This window comes from Polyergus mexicanus, unplaced genomic scaffold (genome assembly GCF_030449975.1).
Source record: "Polyergus mexicanus isolate NDT 795.1 unplaced genomic scaffold, iyPolMexi1.0 SCAF_1, whole genome shotgun sequence".
NCBI classification, from domain to species: Eukaryota; Metazoa; Arthropoda; class Insecta; order Hymenoptera; family Formicidae; genus Polyergus; species Polyergus mexicanus.
The window spans coordinates 14,431,978-14,454,808 of record NW_027223321.1 but is presented as its reverse complement, the minus strand read 5'-3'; the positions used below and the strand labels follow the sequence as shown (position 1 = coordinate 14,454,808).

Here is a 22,831-nt window from a genome sequence, read left to right as displayed (position 1 = left end):
TTATTAAATTATCCGTAGCTGAATACCGCAAAAAATTGCAAAGAAACAATGATATCCAATTTATTTCCAAATTTGACGAGAAATTAGCAATTTATCGCATTGCTAGCAAATATATACATACACACGCGCAAAATTGTGTGTATATAAAAAGATATATATATATATATATATATATATATAATTTTGAAAAATACATACAAGAATTATAAAATTCATAAAGATGTAAAATTTGTAAAGATCCAAAAATAAGGATCTTAAGATCGTTGGGAATTACAAACTGCTATTACAAACGGAGAATTAAAAGAAATCCGAATATCCCGGAGACGTCTTCCTAAGTGCGAATCGTAGGGAAAGGCGCTAGATACGGCAATGCGATTCTAATCATAACGGCGCATGCGCCGCAGGAGTTGCCTTATCAATCGAGATGACGTTCCGGCTCGTCTCTCGTCTTGACTAACAATAAGTCCAAAGTCCAAGCCGGGGCCGGGACCTGGGACCTCGTTTTGCCGTTCGTGGTGTTCTGGTCTGGCCTGGCATCTGACATCATTGTCGCCGAGGAGTCGTCGCGTAAAGATGTCGGGAAACACCCTGTGGATGAACGATCACGTCGTCGCGTGCGATCGTGCGAACGTGTAAATCTGCGAGTGCTAGTGCGATTCCCAAGGATTGCCGGAGTCACTTGGAAAGTCTAATTGGTGAATCGGTAAGTCGGCGATTAATCGGCGTCTTTTGACAAATCTACTGCGTGTTTTCCTGTTGCGAGCGACGCAAAATTGTCAATCGGATATTACGAAAGAAATGGCGCGAATCGAGCAATTTGATAGCTCGTTTTCTCCGTCTTGATTCGATATGTTCGACGATGACGAACAACGGGCAATGATGTACGAAAGGGGAGGAACAAGTATAAAGAACGTGTCAAAAAGGATACTTTTTTTATACTAATGGAACAACTTGACATAATTACGTTATAATTTTTATTTTTTAGATATATATATATATATTTTTTTTTCTCTGTCACAGCGACGTGTGATATATAATAATATAATATAAATCTAAAAGAAAAAAAAAACGGCTTTTCATAATATTATTGATAAACTAAGGGGATTAATAAGATAAAATAATTTTTTATAGTTAAAATTATATTCTATTTGATATATTCTATATTCTATTTATATTTGATTAAGGAGAGATTTTGAAATGTTTGAGATCTTAAATACAAATTTAATGAAAGATATGCTTAAATTGATACTGTATTTTGCAAATCAGCAGATTTAACAAAAATCTTTGCAATTGTTTGAAAATTTACTTTTGCATATGTCTGTGTTTGATATTTGCTATTTTATATATTCGATCAAATAGAATTTCGGATAAACGGGAGAGTAGATTTTACTGACATTTTATAAAACATATTTAAATAAAAAACAATTATAATACGTTATTTACACGAGAAGACAACGTTGATGAGATTAAAATTGATATGCGTACCTTAGAGATTATAATTTATTGTACAGTGTTTTTGCGTATATTTTAGATGATTAGTACATGGATGGATAGTCGGATTCCATATATTCATCGATTCACTGATTTGACTTTATGAATTTTATAGGATCTGCTGAATTGCGTATTTGCATATTCTTGAGGATATGGATCTCTGGTCTTTTAATTATCCTATAATAATAATAGTTTTAATATTAAGAGATGATATGGATTTAAATTCTCGAATCCATAAACTATTTGTTTGACAATTTTGCTTTTTTTAACAAATCCGTAAAATTTAGAAATTTCTGAATAAAAAAAATCGAAACAAAAGTAGATTTTGTGGATTATATAAACAATCTTTAAAAATAATTATTTTAAAAATATTTTGTTTTACGCAATTAGCATATAATTATGCGTTATTTTATATATTTATACAAGTTATTCAAATGCTTTCGATATTGTAATTAAATAGTATCTTATATCATTTTGTCTATATTTGAACAATTTTCCTATTAAAGAATATTGTATAATACACGTATACGATATTTTTATTTTTATCAACAAAAATTAATTATTCTCTAATAAAGACATTTGTTAAATGCAATTTGTACAATTTTATTACAAATACGGATTTGTTGTTATTTTTGATTATTAGTTGCAATTTCTATTTTATTTAAAAAAATATAAAATTTGAACGATTTAGTCGAAGAGTATTACTTTGATCGAACATTTAATCTACTCTGCTATTATTTTAAAAATAAATAGTTCACTGTTGAATCACATACAACCATACGTTTCTCGCTTTTCGCTTTTCTCGACGGAACGAACACATTTTTTTTGACATTTTTTTTGACATTTACGATTACGATTATGATTACGATTATTATATTCCTTTTTGTGGGAAATGTCACGTTGCTGTGGTATTCATATCAATGTATGTATAACCGCACTCGTATATCTCTCATTATTGTTTCGCTGTTACTGACGTCGGCGAATGTAGAGAACATCATTATGTTGACATATTGTTGACATCACGTCGGTTGAACAACGGCGAACTTCAATTCTCTCTTGCCATCTCTCTTTAAGAGACGTCATGAGTGATTTGAAACATTTGGAAAATCGATCAAGTTTGTATATAGGCTCGTCCCAATTTTCGACCGGATAAAAACTCCTTAGCGAAAACATGTGAGATTTCCTATTTCAGAGTAAGGAGAATAATGGCATTTATTTTCTTATCTCTATATTTGTATACATGATATGTCTCAAAATCACCGGACGTTCTTTTAATAGCAGATTCTCTGGCCAATTTGGAGATAATTTTTCTTCGGCGAAAATATCGAAGCAGCAATTATTTCCGGGATATAAGCGATTGAAAAAAGGAATTTTCATAAATTAAACTTTACATAGCTCTCAACTCGTTCTTCCGTATCTCGAACCCTTAACAACCTATAGCGGGGAGCACACACTTTTGCATAAGCGCATAATCACAAGCATAAGGAAATTGATTGGTCCATTTCCTTATGCATAACGAAATTGACCAATCAATTTCCTTATGCTTATGATTACGCGCTTATGCAAAAATGTGTGCTCCCCGCTTAAGGTTGCATCGCAACACAAATAAACATAAGTTGCCAAGTGATTAGCAAATGAAGGCGCTGTTGTCGAGTTGGCAAGCAACGAGACAACCGCTGCGCGCGCAATACAGATGGCAGCAGAAAGTTATGCCAAACGGACTATAAGGTCTATAGGCTCGTACAATATTGTATGCTATGTTTTTTATCAAGAGAAAAATATAAATAAAGATACGATTGTCATGCAAGATTTTATGTCAGAAGAGAAGATTGCGCACATAAATCTTTAGTCAAGAGAGTTTTAATGCCAACAAAAAAGCGCTAATTTAATAGCTTTATTTATACAGCTTATCTAATTATGTATTGGAGCAAGCTATTATAGTTACGGTTTTGTGCATTATGATCGGTACGGGAGTATATATCTAGCGATCGCAAAGTCTCGTATGATAGTGACGCAATTAGGCTGGCGGGAGGTGAACCGCACATATCCGCTACTAATTACAGTCGGTGATAATTAGAGATCGACGCAAGACGATTGAAACGGGGTTTATTTGTTAATAACGGTCTTCGTTTGCCTCTGAAGCGAAAACTTGACGGTTGAATGCGACGAAGGTTAATGTATATGTGATAAAATGTCACGGATTTAGGATTGATAATGAATCTTGCGTTCTCGCAAATTCTCTTACGGACTCGTAAATTCTTGATTTTGCAGATCTTTATTTCTATTCCAGATCTTTATTTTATTCCAAAAGACTTTTTTATCCTTGAGACACTCTTTGCAATTTTCAGATTTTTTTTTTTTTCGGTACTGTAATTATTTAAATCTATAGTCTGAATTTTTCTTTTACATTTAAAGCTAAGAGCTTCTCATTCTCGCGAAAATTCTCAGAATCCATTATCTTGAAGAATCATACGATTTTCACGGGCTCTTGATTCCGCGCATTGTTGATTGTACTAATCTATGATTCTGTCAATAGTTTTCAATTTAGCCAATTTATTCTAGTTTCTAGGTCTAGGAGATGTTACAGGATGTAATATCTGCGCGTACATTCCGCACATACATTTGTAGTGCCACGCTTTTCTTGCAAAAAATATTCGATCTTTTTTTAACATGAATATTAAGATATGGATAATACTTTAACTGCAATATATTTATTCATTAACTGACAAAAGTAAAAACCACAAATCGAACTTTAGGAATGTATAATGTAAATAAATAGCAAAATCCTAAGTGATTTTAAACTAAATGAATTCTATATTAATAGAATTTTAATTTGCAACATTCTTGTTTCACGACATTTAACAATAACATTTTTAAAATTATAAAAAAATAATTAACGTTTAGTGGAAAAATGCCTTCAGTTTGCAATAAAAGTAAAAATGTCGTTCTATTTACCAATTCTCAAACTCTCTATTGTATATTCGGAAAAAAAATTTGAAAAGGAAAAGTACATTTTTAACTTGTATATTTTAGTTTTGTTTAAAATTTTCTATATATATATATATTTTTTTTTTTTTCGTGCGCTATACGAGATCGTAACGTACACTTTAAACATTCATTCTGCGCTTTGTTAATTTTTTATTCCTTTATTTCGGATAGCACAAATGTCCGTTGCTACGACAAAGATGCCCGAGGATTGTGTTACACTCGAGTTTGAAATAGAATCAGAAGGAAGGAAATAGAGGCAGGATTAACAAAGTCTCGCGCATAAAGTTTTTACGAAGACGAGATCGAAACTCATTTATCAACTTGCAAATTACAACATGGATCTTTTATGCGCCGTGCACATTTCGGCCGGATGTCGGGTCACAGGGGGATGGGTGTTTACCCTCAGAGGGTGGAAAGGAGACTTCGACCCGCCCTTTCGAAATGTCAAAGGTTACCGCGCAAGTCACATCGTCGTATCCCTGGAAGTAATCCCGTGCGAATTCAACGGCGTTGTTTTTCCTCGCTCGCGGACGATAATTCTCTATCATCGGCGCGAGAAATCAAAACAAATTTGAAGAACTTTATATCTATTTAGAAAATGTTGAAACACAAAATTGTCAAGATCGATCGTATGCTCTAAGAATTGATTTGCTGGGAGTGGGGTGGAGAGAGGGAAAGGATGCGTCTATATTCACGCATATTTATCAATGAAATGGATAAACAATGACAAGGCGAATATTTCTATCTACATAAAGCAGAAATGCATAATCCATGATAAAAATTTCCATTCAAAAATCATGTTTACGATAAAGTTCAGTCAAACATTGATCGTAAATCCGTATATCCGTATATATGATATACATATATGTATAGTCGATACTAACAAATGCATTGGAGAGACTGAAAATATGGAATCGTGCAAATATACATAAGTCAAGAGAGCGGGCATTTTCTTACTTTATCCGGAAAAAGAAACTTTTTTTCCATGCTGTCGGAGTTAATAATAATAATCTTAATCCGTCCCGTTATCGATGCGTTCAGAGAACCCTTTTGATATTTTCGCGCGCAATTATTGCATTAATACGTAGCCCGGAATACATATCCGATCACATATATACAAGTACATTTTTTCTTCATGTCTCATGAAAGATGAAACGTTGAAGCAGCCAAGCGTTATCGGCGCGTTGTTCTATCGAATTCCGAAATTCCTATCCCGGTTTGGTCGACGAAACAAAGAAACCGATATTCGCAACATCTTCAAAAGAGACGTAATACGATTAAAGATGTCGTTTGAAAATTAAAGACGCGGCTTTTTTGTCGTCGACTCGCGAACAATCTTATTTTCTCTCGTTAATCACTGTGGAAACATTTAATTCTAAAAGCAAAACAGTGTGTGCCTCTTGACGCGCGGCGCTGGATATTTCGACTAGGATTAAATATTATATATTTCCAATTATCCTCTTTGATCTTTTCCAGAATATAAAGTCTCTTTTTATTATATTATATTATATTTGATTATAATATATAAAATGTAAAAAAAAAAAAAAACCCGCCAAATATCATTTTAATACCAAATTCTCAATTTAGAGTTAGTTTTTTTTTAGCGAAAAAAATTCAGATATTTGTTGCAAGTTCCTAATTTTTTGTCTAATATATATATCTTTGGAACCAAGTTTTAAATTAATTTTTTTTTTAATGAAAGTTTAGGTGAAAGTAAATTTCATCTGAATTTAATAGAAAATATAATTTTGTTAATCTTATGATTCTATAAAGTTTGTGCAAAAATTTCCTTTCTTTCTTTCTCAATTATTAATAATTCAGAAATGATGGATACCTTGACATTTCCGCTAAAGAAAAATCGTCTCCAGAAACATAATTACATACACATTACGTTATACGTTCCATGTCTGTCTCAAGTTAGGTTCGACTCGAGTGAATAATATATAATAAATCGTATTGTTATTGTTATTATGTAATGTTATCCAGGTAAAAATTAGTTTTCGAGGAAGGAAATTTTCACGAGTAAGTTTCCAAGAAAATAGTCGATCTGAGAGGAATGGGTCACAAGAGAGAAATATCTTTGGCGAGAGTTGCAGGATATGCAGGTGACGGAATCGACTGTTTATTAGACATAGACATAGACATGGACAGACATAGACATAGACATAGTGGCGTGTCGATAAAGCGCGGATTCAACGATGTTTCTCTGTTATCACGCGATGCACTCGTTCGTAAGCGCGTCGTCTCTTCGCGCTTAAGTGTACTCTGCCATTAATCTCATCTCACCGGAAAATCTAAATCTAAACCTAAACGAACCCGCGTTCTCTTCGACGTTTTCTTACAATTAGATCCGCGCCGACTGAGTGAAACGTATTGACACATTGTTTTTAGAATTTTGTGACGGAAAAGTTATGTACAATTGTATCAACTATCACTCGAATATTATAATGTACGTAGGGTTGCCACATTTGAAAATTCCGAATGGAGGACACGAAGCAAATTTACAAAAAAAAAAGAGAGGAGAGAGAGAGAGAGAGAGAGAACATGGAATGGACAGATAGATGAAAATGAATAAATGTTGCAGTCCTAATTATATATTTATGATATATATATATAATTAATATATTTTAAATTATATCTATTATATATATCGTCTAGGAAGGAAGCAGAGAGGTCTGTAGTATCTTCTCAAATAGCACCACTTGACGAAAAAAAAAAATGGGAAAAACATTTGCCGAAATTGGAGGATAAATAGCGTTCTCCGGAGGACAGAAAAAATTTCACCAAGTTAGAGGACTGTCCTCCCCATTGGAGGATGTTTGGCAAACCTAAGTGTACGGCAAATCTCCAAGTTAGACTCTGTATCCTTGTGATAAAATTGTTATATATATATTTTAAACAAATTCTTCCAATTCTAGGATATTCGAGATTAAAGCTTGCTCATTTAGATGCTCTATAATTTGCGACAAAATTTGGAAAAAAATTTAATTTATTATCTTACGTATCGAGTAATATAGAAAATGAAAATTTTGAAGACGAAAAATATACTAAATAAAGGAAGCTTAACTTTATTTAACGTTTATTTATCGGCATATCATATATTAGGTATGTTTTTATAGCTGAACTGGCTGGACTAGTTTAGAGTTTATCTTTTTCTTTCTACATTGGAAGGAGAAAGATAAGCTCTAAACTAGTGCAGCCAGTTGAGCTATAAAAAAAAAGCAGACCTATTATCGTATCTGGACTTTTCAGAAAAATTCGTTATTCATTCTTCTGTTTTCTGTATAAATTATTGCAAGTATCATCAATCGATTATCGCAAAAATTGTGGCGTTGACTTCAGACAACGACGAGTTTCCTATAGTTATTAGTGTCTTAAAATTTTTCGAAATTGCTTTGAGAAAACGACTTCAAAGGAATATCTAACGACATATCATCCGATAAACGAAACAGGACACGATGTCGTTCGCTCGTATCAAGCGATTATCCGATTTGTGGCGTTTGACAGTTTTTCGAAAGTTCGGCGCGTACGAAAAATCGAAGGACTGTGAATCGCGAACCGTACGAGAGACGTGCTCTTCTTCGACGATGGGCGAGAATGATGATCTTTGTCCGCCGTGTCCTTCATCCAGATCGGATCCGCCATTTCTTTGTCCCAAGCCACCGATGTGCGACCAGGACAGAGCCGGTAATTTTTTTATTGCGAATTTTTTCACATACTCGAAATATTTTCAACTCTTCTGCATATTTCAAACTTTTGCGATAAATTTGTATATTCTTGAAATCGTGAATCTGGCGGTACGCCGCGCAGCGCCGAGATTTAGTTGCAGCGAGATTAGTAATTGCGAACGATGAATTAATATCGAAATGGAAAATAAACGCGAAAAAGTATATGGTAAGAAGGCAGAGTTACAGATATAGAGAAAGAAAGGAGAAAATCTCTTGTTAAATTTATCGCAGATTATTGTAAATTATTCATTACACGTATATATAATACGGAAAATGAAATAATATTATATTTTTTTTCGAAACATATAAATTGAATATATATTGACGCGCGAATATTGCAAAATGTTATTAAACTTTAAATGAAAAAAATATGTAATTAATCACTCTATTTTTAATTTATTTTCTTCATACTCCTACAATTTCATGTAAACTTTTTTAAAATTTGGAATACAGTTAACGCAGCTAATTATTAGTAACGCAATAATTTGAAACTAAATTAAATTTGTTCTAGCGCATTCTTTACATTTCGTTATCTCGTGTAAATCATCAATAATGTAATATTGTAGAATGTAATGGGTAATACGAATTCAATTTATTGTCGAAAGAAATGTGACAAGAGGAGGAAAATTTATCGCGCGATTTGCGCAAATTGCGACGTTAATGAATATGCAATAAACAATACCAATTGTGAATCACAGATCCACGCAAGCTCGTTTTTTGGCGAATGATGTCCCTCTTGGTCGCGTTACCTCTGGTCGTGATCATGTCGGTCATTACTTATGCACGACAGAAAGAGAAAGCGAAGCAGCCAAGAGAGCCATTTCTGAATCTCCCATACATGTATCGTCGAACTAAGGTTTTTCTTCAACACCATTTATCAACATTGTCGGTGAAAACGGGACTTGAGAAAAGTCTGCTTATACCGTTATTTGTCTGTTGCAAACATATGCGAGATCTCGTATAAATATACCGTAGCGTTTGCCAATGATACGATAGATATTTTTATACATTTATCAAATTACTTGTTTTGTTTAGGTCATCTTTTTTTCATAGGTTACTCCTAAAAATTATATTATACGAATCGTATATATGAGATATATGAGATAAGTGATTTATTACTTCTCGTTTGCTTAATGTTTGCTGATGTGAAATGGATAAAAATTTAGATTTTGCAAGAAGCTTAAATTCTCGCATTTTTTTCGACGCGAGTTTTTCATTCGTTCATTCGCGTTTATATATTGTACTTGTTTATTACGCATTTTCAACAGCTAAACCTATTCCCAGTCTCGTCTCTGTTATCGATTAATGAAGACCCACGATTTCATTGACCTTATTCTAATTCGCTCGTATATAATATTTTAAATTTTACGTTTCTTACATGCATATTAGATATTTCGCGAAATTTTCAAATGAGAAAACGACGGAGAAACAAGTTTTATACGATCTATTGCTTCTAAATATGTAAACGCAGATCTATTTTTTTTTTACCTCTATTAATTATCTATCGCACGTGGCACGCGCACGTGTGTCTACCGTTGTGACTTTTTAGTGTGTAACGTTTTAAAAATTATAATTTATCAATCTGAGAGAAAAATTAATTTATTCTTTCGGAAAATCAGATAAAATTAATGTAAAATTATTAATGTTTGGCTTATCCGGAAGCTTTACGCGATAGATGTTAAATCGATTTTGGACAAAATATTATTTTATCCTAAAATATTCGATCCGCGAATGTGTAGTGTGTTAGAAATGCGAATTTATTTTTGTTCTTTTTTTCTTTTCTTTTTTTTTCTTTTAACAGCCATTTCCTTGGGGCGATGGCAATCACTCGCTTTTCCATAATCCTGTGAAAAATCCAGTGCCACCGCATGGTTATGAAGTCGAGGATCCGAACGAAACGCCCTATAAGAAAGTGGGCAATTAGCCGAAGTGATCCTGCATGATTCTGCCGATGACAAATGGAAATAGGGGCGAGACAAACACGGTGACTGCGAATACGGCGACATAGCCGGTAGCCGTTTTAATTTTTTATCAACCTTCGTCATCCACGAGAGAAAAAAATAGAAAGATTATATGTAAAATATTAAATATGCATATATAAGCGAGTCTCTCGAGTCGTAGTTGATGCGATTTTCAACGTGTAATTTGAGATTGCTGGAAATTATTATAAAAAATATTTTTCGTTGCTTGAGAAGCTCTGCTACATAAAAGTTTTAAAATAAAAAAAAATTCTTGTATGGAAGCATCATTTATTTTTCTGGATATTTTATAGATTATTATTTTCTATAAACCAATAAATATCATTGGGCAACGATGGTTTCTCGATTTTTGATTTCGAAAAATATACATATACAGGGTGTCCCATAATTCGCGGATCACTCGTCATGTGCAGGTAGAGCAGATGAAACTGAGACGAAAAGTCCTTTACCATTTTTTTCTATAACACTTAATAAAAGAGTTATTATCGAATAAAGTTTGGCCAATCAGCGCCGATCTTTAATCGGGCTTACCGACGTGCGCTCGGTGATTGGCCAAACTTTATTCGACGATAATTCTTTTATTAAGTGTTATAGAAAAGAATGGTAAAGAACTTTTCGTCGCGGTTTCATCTGCTCTACCTGCACATGACGGGTGATTCGCGAATTATGGGACCCTGTATATATATATATATATATAATATCTCCTTCGGAGATATTTCGGAACAAGAGCGGCGAAAAGACGAGCAGACGTTTTCCCGGAAGGGTAAGGTTGGAGATCGCGCGCACCGTTTTCGATCTCGTCTTCTTTCTCGCGGGGCAGAGGGAAGGAGAGGTTATTAGCTAGCTAACTGGAGGGAGAAGATCGCGAGTGGGACGTGGGACGCAGCTGGTCTCGCGCCTTGGTTGTTCGGGAACGATCAATAGAGTAGGAGAAGAGGTAACCGAGAAGGCGACCGCGACCGCGTCCGGGCAGTGGCGAGTTAAACCACCCCAGGGCGTCACATTTCCATTATCTAACAACTAATCTCCTGTATCGCATCTCTATCATCTAGGAACGCGATCCCCCCCCCCCCACATCCCCCCTTCCCCATATCTGGCGATCTCGCGTCTATATATCTCCGATACACGGCGCACGGCGTAGAGGTCCGAACGGAAATATCTCGCGCACTGTCGCGTCCAAAAGTTCAAATCTCCTCACGATTCACCCTCTTCAGCATTTTGAGTACGAAATCCGTATATGTATTTATGTACATGTGATCGTGTTTTTATACCTACTTACTTTTTAACGTAAATCCTACAGTTATTCCTTTTAATGCAATTGTGTCATCGTAAAGAATTGTTGAGGATTCTTTGGAAAAGGAGAAAATTGGTTCTGTATCTATCATGTAATCGCCTTTCATATGAGATTTATATGTATATTCGTATATTTCTTTTACCAAAGGATACAAAAAACTTGCGTATACGTATATTTGTATTTAAATTTTATCCAATTACGCGACACTTTAAATCTTAATGCGATTAACAGAACTGAAGAATTTTTCCCTTTACTTAACTATATATGCCAATAAAATATGCAAATTTCTATCACGTACGTAAATTAGGTGTCGTACAAGGCGCACGTAGCTCACGCTCGTAAAATGACACGCGTTCGTTGATCGGCGCCGTGTAATTTACGGCCCTGTCCGTGTGAGCTCGTCGCGGGGGCGAGGATACTACGAGCTCCTCGGATTGGCCGGCGGCAATTTCGCGGGTTCGAGGATCGACGAATCGCGCGTTGCGATTCGCGCCTGCGAATGTCACCCTCACCCCCTCACCCATCAGCATCAGGTCAGTTTGCGGCGGCGCGTCGCTGTACTTGTGTACTCGCCGTCGCTGTCGCTGTGTTCGTATTTAGGTGCGTGTCTATTCCTCGAAATGTCATTTCTCATCCCGTCCCGTCGTCGTGCCGCTAATACTCTTTAATTCGCGCTCCTGCCGTCTCCGTTGTCACATCGCTCGTATGTATCATTCGATCTTATTTTCGTCTTCTTTTCCCTACATATTCGATAATTTATAAATTAAATTTAAATAAATTTCTTTTTCGAGAAAGTGACACGCGATATTTTTCTTTACGTTATCGAGTCGAGATAAATTTGCTATGTGAAAAAAGAAGTTGAAGGATTCTATAGAGTATGTATATTTTTTTTGTTATATCGTTATTGAGAGAGAGAGAGAGAGAGAGATCCGTTTTTCTCAGTTTTGAGAAAAAGAATTGTAATAAATATCGCGCATTTATTTCTATTGCCCATTTATTGCGAATGTGGAAGCAAATTTTCTTTGACGAAAGAAGCAGAGAATTTGATTGACGAAAGCTATATTATTGTACCGTGTCATCGATTCTGGAGATGTTTAAGGAGAGATTATTTACTTTAGAGATCTCGCCCTGCGCGAGAAGCAACGAACGAAGCGAACTTGAAGGTATCGATTGAAGGATTAATTATTGGTTCGGTGAGAGTGATCGACAGTTTTCGCGAGTGAGATACTATTATATTCTCGCGGATATTCTGAGAAGCAAATATGTATCGCGTATAATTTGGGATACGAAGAAAGGGTTCATCGCGAGAGACTTGAAAATATTTCTTCCGGAAACTACGCAGCATGTTGAATGGTATGTTCGATGTTTTATCATTCGTACCGTTTCTGACACTATACGTGAATAAGAATGTTGGGTGTGCACGAAATTTAGAACGCGGCGATTAAAATTGCCGAGTAAGTCGCTGTCCGGAATAAGAGCGATCTCGTGGAATTTCGCGCAGATTTTACAATCGTCAGTCGTCGATTTCCTCGTGTGGCGCGACGTAAAGTTTAGATTCTCTCGAGGCTGATTATAAATAAACATCCGAGCTTGTAACGTTCTTGTTTCAATCCGGAAGCTGATAATGTCGATAATTATTACGGAATGATATTTTTACATATAACAATCTCTCGCGGTGGAAATAAGAAAATGTTAAAAATATTGCAATTTTGTTAAATCTGTATGATTGTAGATAATATATAAATGTCGGTTTCCTCTCTTTTACGCATAATAATAATAATAATACTTTTTATCCTTCGACGCTACATACGTATCATTCGTTATTGTTTCGTTTGTAGCTAGAGACTTATCTCGATAAACGGATATTGTTTATCAATTGCAATTGCTTGTCGGAGAATCTTTTATTCTTCAATCATGATTTATTTTTCGAGCTATTAACGGCTACTTTTAATTATGACATAAACACCGGAATATTTCCGGCATGGCAAGCATCGAGAAGGATGAGATATAGCAGATCGCGCGGAAGAGCATAAGCAATAGTTTATGATACAATCGACAATCGGTTTGTATGCCACGACGAATATTCCGTAACCAAATAATTCCTGTTGAAGAATCTAAATTATCGATGAAAAAAACTTGTATAATGACAATTTGAATAATAATGAAAAAATTCTCTTTACTATGTTTCTTTTTTTTTAGTTTTCAGTATTAAACATTTCTATCATATTATTGACTTATAAAATTTTCTATTAGTTGAAAGAATACACGCACACACACACACACACACACACACACATTGTGTATTGTTAACAAAATATTAAATATAAAAATTTGAAAATAGAAAATAAATCGATCGAAGATATTCGATCGAGAAGAGATGAAAAAACGATTGTTTCAATAATATTATAATTTCACTTTTCAACTTATTATGCATTAGATGGTACATTTTTGGATGAAAATATAATGAGAGAAAAAACTATTTTTTTCTATGCTTATATCATATTTTATTTTCCTTATTTATCCAATTTTTCTTTACTCTTTTCCGAATGTTATCGCTATTGTTAAGATTTTACCAAGATATCGTTCATTTTGAAAAGAGCAACAAATTAGGCTATCATCTACAATACAATCGTGTATAACTTTAATATTTTGAATTTAAATCGCTTATATTGAAAAGATATTTTCTTTCTATTATTACAGAAAATTTCACTTGTTGACATAAAATGGAGACATCACTTGCGATTCCCGTCGAGAAAAATCTCCCGAGATGTCGCGAAGACGTCGAACGCGACTTCGGCGTCTGGTATCCTTGAAGGGAAGATGCACTTTGCGAAGATGCACGGGTGATACAGGACAGGCTCCGATAAAATGTTGATCAAGGAGTATCGCATACCGCTACCTCTTACGGTAGAGGAATATCGAATCGCTCAGCTGTACATGATAGCGGTAATTATCAGGATTAATATTAGTTTTGCATTGACTCGTGTTTTCAAACAAAATTCACAATTTAATCAATTTACGGGGTCCATTTACGTTTACATTTTTTTATAAATCTAGCAAAATCATTCGGATAATGATCTGATAAACGGATAAACCACAAAGAATCGCTATAGGGTCTCTCTTCTCATATAAAGTCGTAAATCTTTCTTTCTTTCTTTTTTTTTTAATTTTCCTCAATTTATAATTTTTTGCAAAAATTTTTTCTGTGCGAAACGCGATTGATTTTGTCATTTATGATAAGAAGAAAGAAACATTGAACAGAATTAGACATCAAATGTATCGATACATTGTTGCGTAATGCGCGCCTTTTTCTTTAACTTTTCTCTCATACATCATCTTTTCAATAACGTAAAAATTATTTTCATTCTGCAAGTATATTCTGTACGTTTCTACTATTCTACTTTTTTCTCCATTCGCGTTTTCTTAACGTGCAGGGCAGAGTTGCTTTTTTCTCGTCGATAAAGATAAGGATAAAGATTTTTATTCGTGGCCGAGAGTATGAGCGGATGTATTTCCTTGAGTAATCGATGTAACCGTTGGCCGTATGATACAATTCACGCAGAAAAAATCGCGGGAGGAGAGCAAAGGTGCCGGCAGCGGTGTGGAGATAATCGAGAACGAGCCGTACAGCAACGGTCCAGGCGGTGACGGCCAATACACGCACAAGATCTATCACGTGGGCAGTCACCTGCCGGGCTGGTTCAAGAGCCTGCTACCCAAATCGGCGCTCATCGCCAAGGAAGAAGCATGGAATGCCTACCCGTATACCAAGACTCGCTACACGTGTCCATTCGTGGAGAAGTTCTCCGTCGAGATAGAGACCTACTACTTCCCGGACAATGGCCATCAGGAGAATGTCTTCAATCTTAGCGGCAGTGATTACAGAAACAGGATCGTAGGTAAAGGAGGAGAGGAGATTAGATTAGATCGATCAACATCGTCAATTAAGTTTTACATCTAAAAGCTGAACCTAAAAAAGAGCGTTATGATATTTTTCAAATTCTTGGACAATTATAAGATAAATTATTATTTATATTTCTTATTTATCGGTATAATATTTATTGTTTGCGTTTCTTACTATCGGTAGAATACTGGAATACTAAAATTTTAGTGTCAATAATTTTCCGATCATTACAAACAAATATTTAACGTCATCTCTAACAAAGTTATATATGTGACGATTATCAATTTTATCATTCTTATCCCGATTGAATCCGTCGTTTATTCGTCCTAATAAGATGTGATCGACATCGTCAAGGATCAGCCCTACGGGGCCGATTACGTGAAGGAAGAGGATCCCAAGTTGTACGTGTCGGAAAAGACGGGAAGAGGCCCTTTGGAGGATACGTGGCTGGACGATTATTGGGCCGATGTGGAAGTATAAATCTCTCCTTTCTCTCTTTTGTCTCTCTTTCTCTTTTTCTTTTATCTTTTTCAAAAAGTTTACACCTTTCTCCGCTTAAGTAGTCTCACCGTTGATACATTAGCGATTTTCTCGCCGTTTAGGGAAAGCAACAGCCAACGCCATCGGGCAAGTCACTAATGTGCGCGTACAAGCTATGCCGAGTAGAGTTCCGTTATTGGGGCATGCAAACGAAATTAGAAAAGTTCATACACGACGTAGGTTAGTACCGTAATATGCTCACCTCTTTGCCCTTTCTCGCCCTTTGGATGCCGGACAATATAAAATTTAATTACATTTTAACACAATTAATCTCTCATAAAAGAGAGATCATCTGTTTGTCAAATCTTTTTTTTCCTGTCACTCTCTCTTCCTCTCTTTCTTTCTCTCTCTCTCTCTCTCTCTCTCTCTCTCTCTCTCTCTCTCTCTCCTACAGTTTAGAAAGGATTATTTCCACCCAAAAAATAAAATTATTTTAAAGATATTGCATGTTCTCTTCTCTTTTTAATAAAAGAATTGAGAGAACTTTAGCTTTGCCAAAATAAGTACTTTTTTTTTTTTTGTATTAAGGATTAAGTATAGTCTCGTGCAACGTATACAATGTGTTTCAGAAATTGTGCATTTTGTGTTTCCATAAATTATGGATTAATTAAGAAGAATTTTATTTTGTACTGAGGCAGCAATATAGTGATAAAAATATTATTTTGTAGTTAATTTTGAGGATTATATTAGAATCTTGATTTCAGTTTTATATAATTATAGAATAGAATATTTAAAATTATAAAGTGAAAAATTATTTAAGTAATAATGTTATGTCATAATTTGCTAAAAAAAATGCACGATTTTTTATACATTCTATATATTGTAATTTACGTATTCATTCATTTTTTCCCTTTTTTATGAATAATGTTGCATTAAGTTTGGCAAATTTAACTCGATCTAAATTTTGTCACGCAAAGAGTCCGGCAACTAAAGGATTAAATCTTTCGATCATGACTCTGTTAAAGAATCTTTTTAAATGTAGAGTACTTTAAACTAAAAATCAAATAAACAATAACTTAAACACTCATCGAAAGAATAATTCAATGTTATTAGAGCTACAATTCTATTCTTGATTTTCCGCATTTCTAATTTTCTTAAATCGTGACGTCATCAGGAAGCTTTAATTTGTTAGATAATTTAGATTTACTGATGTAGACTGCCAGTTTGTTGGTCTAAACACATTTGAAAAATAAAGATTTAAAAAATTTGTTGCAATAATTTGACGATTTACTTTCGAATTAGGATAATTTAAGATGAGTTATTTATTTATCGATTTGCTATTACTCTCGGCTTACGCGCACCGAACGTTACCGTTGGCAACTTTTCCCCGCAACAGAGGAGGTCGTGATCGAAAGGGTTAATTTTAACCGGCGCATTCGTGCGTCCGTGCGTGAGACGTATTAAGGTCGGTTCCAGCTCTGCGGAAGACGATGGTGCGGGCGCACAGACAGGCCTGGGCCTGGCAGGACGAGTGGAACGGTTTGACGATGGAGGATATCAGGGAGATCGAACGGCAGACGCAGTTGGCGTTGCAGCGCAAGATGGGACTTGGCGAATCTACGGACGATGAGCTCGAGGAGAACGAGAATCGGGAGACGAGAATGGCAATGGCGACAACGACGATGACGACGACAACGACGATTCAACCGGCAATTCCGGTGACGGCAAACGCCTCGATGACATCGCCGGATTCAGATATCGCCAAGACATTGGCGGCTACTCTGGGCAGCATTGAAAAGGAAGAGGCACAGAGTCCGTTGTCCATTAGGAAACCGTCTGATATTCCCATCATTAACACAGCGGCCAGCTCCGAAAACGAGATCAGTCCCGAAGACTCGCCGTCGCCGGTCGATCTCAAAGAGATCAAGTAAGATTGTTTAGTCTCGCGTATTTGTTTTATAAAATTATAGCTGTCGTTTCCGCGGTCGTTTCAGCATTTCATTTCTAAAATAGTCAATTTAACAGCGAATCTTTTAAATTTTAGACAATTGTTTTAGATTATTTCAAACAGTGATAAATCTAATAGCGTATGTGTGTGGCGGTACAATTAGCAAGGAGATAAATTTATATGGAAAAAAGTAAGCAAGTTTGAATAAAACTTTTCTTTGATTGTTAAATGATTGAGTTTTTGAGAAAAATAATTTTGGTGCAAATCAATTTAATTATGTCTTTTGTTGTGATTTTAAAACTTTTGTATTTATATGATACTGATTATTTTATATATATCAAGCACTTGTAATCGCCGGTTTTTCATTGCTCTCTTGAAATGATAAGATATAATCTCGCCAGAATCCACCAATATACAATACTTTTATTATTAATAGTTTGAGGTAATCAGCTCAACTGCAGCAACTAACAATAAATATGAATGTATTTTGAATGATAATACAGTAACATAGACGATTATTATTTGTCATTAATACATACGCGCGGATGTTATGTATGATACTGGAGATTTTATATTATTAGAATGACAAATTAAGCAGAAATTAATTAAGAGCGAGCTACGTTGCAGAACCGTGAGCAGCGATGCGAAGAAGGAATGGAGAAAGAACAACGTGCACTTGCATTCACCGAACTCCAATAAGAACTTTGACATTCAGATCGCGAACTGGAGGATGGAGAGCATCGTCAGGGAATCTGAATCTGGTAGCGACGACGAGTTCTTCGACTGTCAAGGTAAAATTATTATTCCATGCGCACATGCGTGTAGCATGCTGTGATAATCTAGAGAGAGAGAGAGAGAGAGAGAGAGAGAGAGAGAGAGAGAAGCATTTGACACACGATTCATCATAAATGAATGATAGCTAGATAATAATTTCGCGGCATACTGCTTTCCACGTAAACTGTATAACGAGTCTTAATACATTGATACAAATTCTAAAACGATACGAAAAAGAGAGAGAGATGTTATGATAACAGGAATCGCGATATATCGACAATGCAAAATTATTTTACATGGAAAATAAATAATAATCTTGAGAAAATTCTTATAAAGTGAAATATCGATTGTAAATTCATCAAATAATTCATCATTTGAAAATATTTCTTTTATAAATATGATTTAAATGATTAATGTGATATTAATAAATCTTATGTGTATGATATGATGCTTGTTAATAATTCATATGAAAGAAGTGTGTTCTGCGAGATAAGAAACACAGATAACTGAAGCTAGATGGAACGGCATGTGCTGCGTTTTTATGTGTTTATCCTCTTTATTTTTTATGTCGCTTCCCATACCGCAGCTGGCTTCATTATACCTGTTATACGCAAAGGTAGGACACGTAGAATGATTAAGTAGTAAACGCGAGATAAATTGCGAAAGGGACGTCACTCCATATATCGAGGATATATCTGCAGAGTGAATGATCTTAAAATACAAGAAACATAGACATAATGTGACAAATCGGGTTGTTTGGCGCACATATGAAATTTGCATTTTTCGATTAACAATTAGAATCGAGCATGTAGTTAGAATTGGCGAGAGATTCGCGCATATGGCATGTCGAAGCATGACTCTGCTCGTAGTAAAAAAATTATTCTAGCGGCCAAAAACAAATCGATTCAATTCTTTTTGCATACATTAGATAGAATTTCACATACTGCACCAAATAGAATAACATATGACTTCTATATAATCTAGAATTCGAATAATTTGATCGCGATTAAAGTTTGATCTGTATCGTAAATTTACTATATTGGATAATTTATATTATCGTATTATAAAATTATTTTTTAAAATATAGACATTATGCTCTTTAAAATATTGCATTGAGTAGATTGTGTTGAATATTATTAATCCATATTTTATTATGAAAGTCTTATTTCGCGATTAATCGGAGAGACGCATTGCATAAGCAGCGTTAACGTTTCTGATTATACAGAGGACTTTGAAGATAGCTCTTCATTAGCTAAATGGAGTTCTTTGGATCTTCTAGCAGAAGGGGACGACACAACCGTACGGACACCGCCTGCGGCAAGCGAGCAAGGTTAATATATTAAAACAAAATGTAGCATTTGTGATAATTCTGATTATTATTATTGAATTTTTTTCGAAGATAGTGGTGGAATATTGCGCGAAAGATTTTTTTCAGCTGTTCTTATTCGTTCTTATATATGGTATTTGTAATGTACACGGCGATTGAAGTATCGCCTTGTTTCATTTTTCTTTTATATTTTGCAGAAGACACAATATTTTCGCCTTCGTATCTGCAACGCGTCGCCAGCGAGAGAAATAGTAAGAGATTGCAGATCCGCACGTCGTCCAGTATTGACGTCTCGTGTCCAACATCCCCTCAGCATTCTCCTACGCATCAACCGTGCAAAATTACCGTTTTAATTATTGTAGTGCATGGTGGCAGTGTTTTAGGTAAATAATGTACTTGTTTTATTTTAATAGAAAGATGAACATTTATTTTATATTTAGATTTGGTTATATATTTAGATTTAATTGAAAATGTAAATATAATTTGTATAATTTAAGCAAATTATTATTTTTTTTTTTTAAATTTATAAATGTAGATATATATTTGCAAATTCTTAATTCTTTATGTATTTTTTATTATATAAATGATATTGATGGCATAGAATTTATATATATATGTACATATATTGAACGTGTGTAAAAACATGCTTCTGTACTCCAGACGCGAATGTCGATTTAACCGCGAAAAAGTCAGACATAACAACATTTCGCGGAGCTTTCGAATCCGTGATGAGGCAGCATTATCCCAGCATGGTCGGACACGTATCCGTTAAATTTGTCGCCTGTCCTTCCATTTGTACCGAGGGTCTTGGAATTTTATCAAGGTAATATATCGAACGGCATTTGAATGCCGTTTCTATTAGAACCAGTTATCATAATTATAATAATGTAACTATGATAATTTTGTTGTACAGTCTGAGTCCGTACAGCTTTGACGTATCGCCTTCGTGTATGGATGCGCCGCAAGTTACACACGACACCATCCCGATCGGCGCGATTCCTTTGCTGGCGAGCTCGAGTTCCGACTATCAGGACGCGGTGTCGCGCGTAGTGATGGCTGCCAATCAAGTGTATCACGATTTCATCAAGAGCGAGGAGGGTAGAGGCTTCACCGGGCAGATCTGCTTCGTGGGCGATTCGGTAGGCTCTATCCTGACCTACGACGCTTTGAGCAGAGCGACGCAGCACTCGAGGCACAGTAGCGAGAACAGTATCCTAGAAGGTGGTAGCGGCCAGCAGGGTAACGACAACGGCGGTAATGCCGAAGATGCCAAGCATCTATCCGCGCCATCTCCTAGAAGAAGGTCTTCCGGCACGAGGTGAGCGACTATAATTATGTCGACGACAAAATTCCTCTTTGATATACTTCTTTGAATAACGCTTTAAAAAATCAAACAAAACGGAAATTAATAATATCTCGCGATTTGACGTCAAAATATTCTAAACCTTTGACATAATGACGCGAACGCAGAATTAGCATACACGATTATGAAAATGTTAATTAGTTTTTATTAAGGCGCTTATTTACAGCGATAACCCGCATCATAATAAACTGGACTTCGAGGTAGGTGACCTCTTTACGTTTGGCAGTCCGCTCGCGCTGGTCCTCGCCTACAGGAAAACCGCATCCGCTGACAGAAACAGCTTCATACCCAGGCCGTTGGTCAATCAGGTGTACAATCTATTCCATCCCACGGATCCCGTGGCCGCGAGATTGGAACCTTTAATCTCGGCGAGATTTTCGCTGATTCCGCCAGTCAATATCGCCCGATATCAAAAATATCCGCTTGGCAACGGTCAGCCTTATCACTTGCGTAAGTGGATATTATAGGATTACAAATTAAATAGTAGGAAACGAAATTCAAATCTTTTGTGAATTTGATTTCAGTGGAGACTATCCAGACAAATCCGCAGCTGTTTGCTGACGGTCTCAACATTCCTAATATTCAAATGCATTTAAGAAGACTATCTGATATATCGCTTCAAAGTACAATGTCGGGCATTATCGATAATGTTCCTTTACAAGCGGTGTCTGCCCGTAAGTAAAAAGTGTTGTATTACTATATTTATTTGCAATATCTATTGTTGATATTTTTTTTTTTCATGCATCTTGAAATTATCTAAAATGCTTATTATCTTTCTCGTTCCAGTGACACAAAAGTGGTGGGGCACCAAGAGACTAGATTACGCGCTCTATTGTCCAGAGGGTCTCGCTAATTTTCCTACAAATGCCCTGCCGCATCTCTTCCACGCCAGTTATTGGGAATCTTCGGATGTAATCGCGTTTATTCTGAGGCAATTAGGCAGATTCGATTTGTCCCTGCTCGGTAACGAGGAAAAGGATCTCACTAGCTTCCGTCCAGGTCAACCCAGAGAGAAATGGAATAAAAAGCGTACCTCTGTTAAACTAAAGGTTCATTTTATGATCGCAATTTAAATTTTGTTTAAAATTTTGCGTTATATATATTTGTTATTTTAAATTGGTCCTTTGCTGCATCGCTTATGGCTATGCATTGATACATTTCAGAATGTTGCTGCCAATCACAGAGCGAATGATATCATCGTAAGAGAAGGTGCACCACAAGTATTAGTCGCTAGGTTCATGTACAGTCCTATTGATATGATAACTTTAACAGGTATATAAGCAAAATTAAAAAAAAAGAGAAGAATTTCTTTTATACAATATTAATTGTTGCATTTGAGCGCATGTATATATGGTCCAGTTTATCGATATATATATATATATATATATATATATATAATTTAATCTATAGTAAAATTTAACCAACTAAGATTTTTAATTTATTTATTTATTAGGCTTGCCAATGATTTATATATATGTTTTGATAATAGTTTTAGTAACTAATTTTTACATTTCAATCGCTGAAGATACGAAATGCTACAAATAAAACGAAAATG

At 35.3% G+C, this 22,831-nt stretch overlaps 1 protein-coding gene across 10 annotated transcripts in view; it reads left to right on the top strand.

The window, feature by feature from the left end:
• Positions 1 to 527: 527 nt before the first annotated feature.
• Rdgb (retinal degeneration B) overlaps positions 528 to 22,831 on the top strand; it is a 30,164-nt gene continuing 7,860 nt past the window's right edge. For 3 of the 10 annotated variants that reach the window (XR_011447457.1, XM_070302942.1, XM_070303016.1), the window contains exons 1-16: positions 528 to 703; positions 14,181 to 14,426; positions 15,043 to 15,379; positions 15,719 to 15,858; positions 15,987 to 16,104; positions 17,341 to 17,791; positions 18,440 to 18,603; positions 19,173 to 19,202; positions 19,812 to 19,916; positions 20,111 to 20,296; positions 20,574 to 20,736; positions 20,827 to 21,231; positions 21,443 to 21,726; positions 21,801 to 21,950; positions 22,063 to 22,325; positions 22,440 to 22,548. Coding sequence is in view for 9 of the 10 variants with exons in the window: in XM_070302942.1 (XP_070159043.1) it covers positions 14,349 to 14,426; positions 15,043 to 15,379; positions 15,719 to 15,858; positions 15,987 to 16,104; positions 17,341 to 17,791; positions 18,440 to 18,603; positions 19,173 to 19,202; positions 19,812 to 19,916; positions 20,111 to 20,296; positions 20,574 to 20,736; positions 20,827 to 21,231; positions 21,443 to 21,726; positions 21,801 to 21,950; positions 22,063 to 22,325; positions 22,440 to 22,548 (2,983 nt within the window). In the remaining variant the exon portion in view is untranslated. Of the gene's footprint in view, positions 704 to 8,077; positions 8,167 to 12,080; positions 12,184 to 12,598; positions 12,834 to 14,180; positions 14,427 to 15,042; positions 15,380 to 15,718; positions 15,859 to 15,986; positions 16,105 to 17,340; positions 17,792 to 18,439; positions 18,604 to 19,172; positions 19,203 to 19,811; positions 19,917 to 20,110; positions 20,297 to 20,573; positions 20,737 to 20,826; positions 21,232 to 21,442; positions 21,727 to 21,800; positions 21,951 to 22,062; positions 22,326 to 22,439; positions 22,549 to 22,831 lie in introns of those variants that run through there. The other 7 variants (XM_070302950.1, XM_070302989.1, XM_070302958.1 and 4 more) reach the window with 7 other exon arrangements.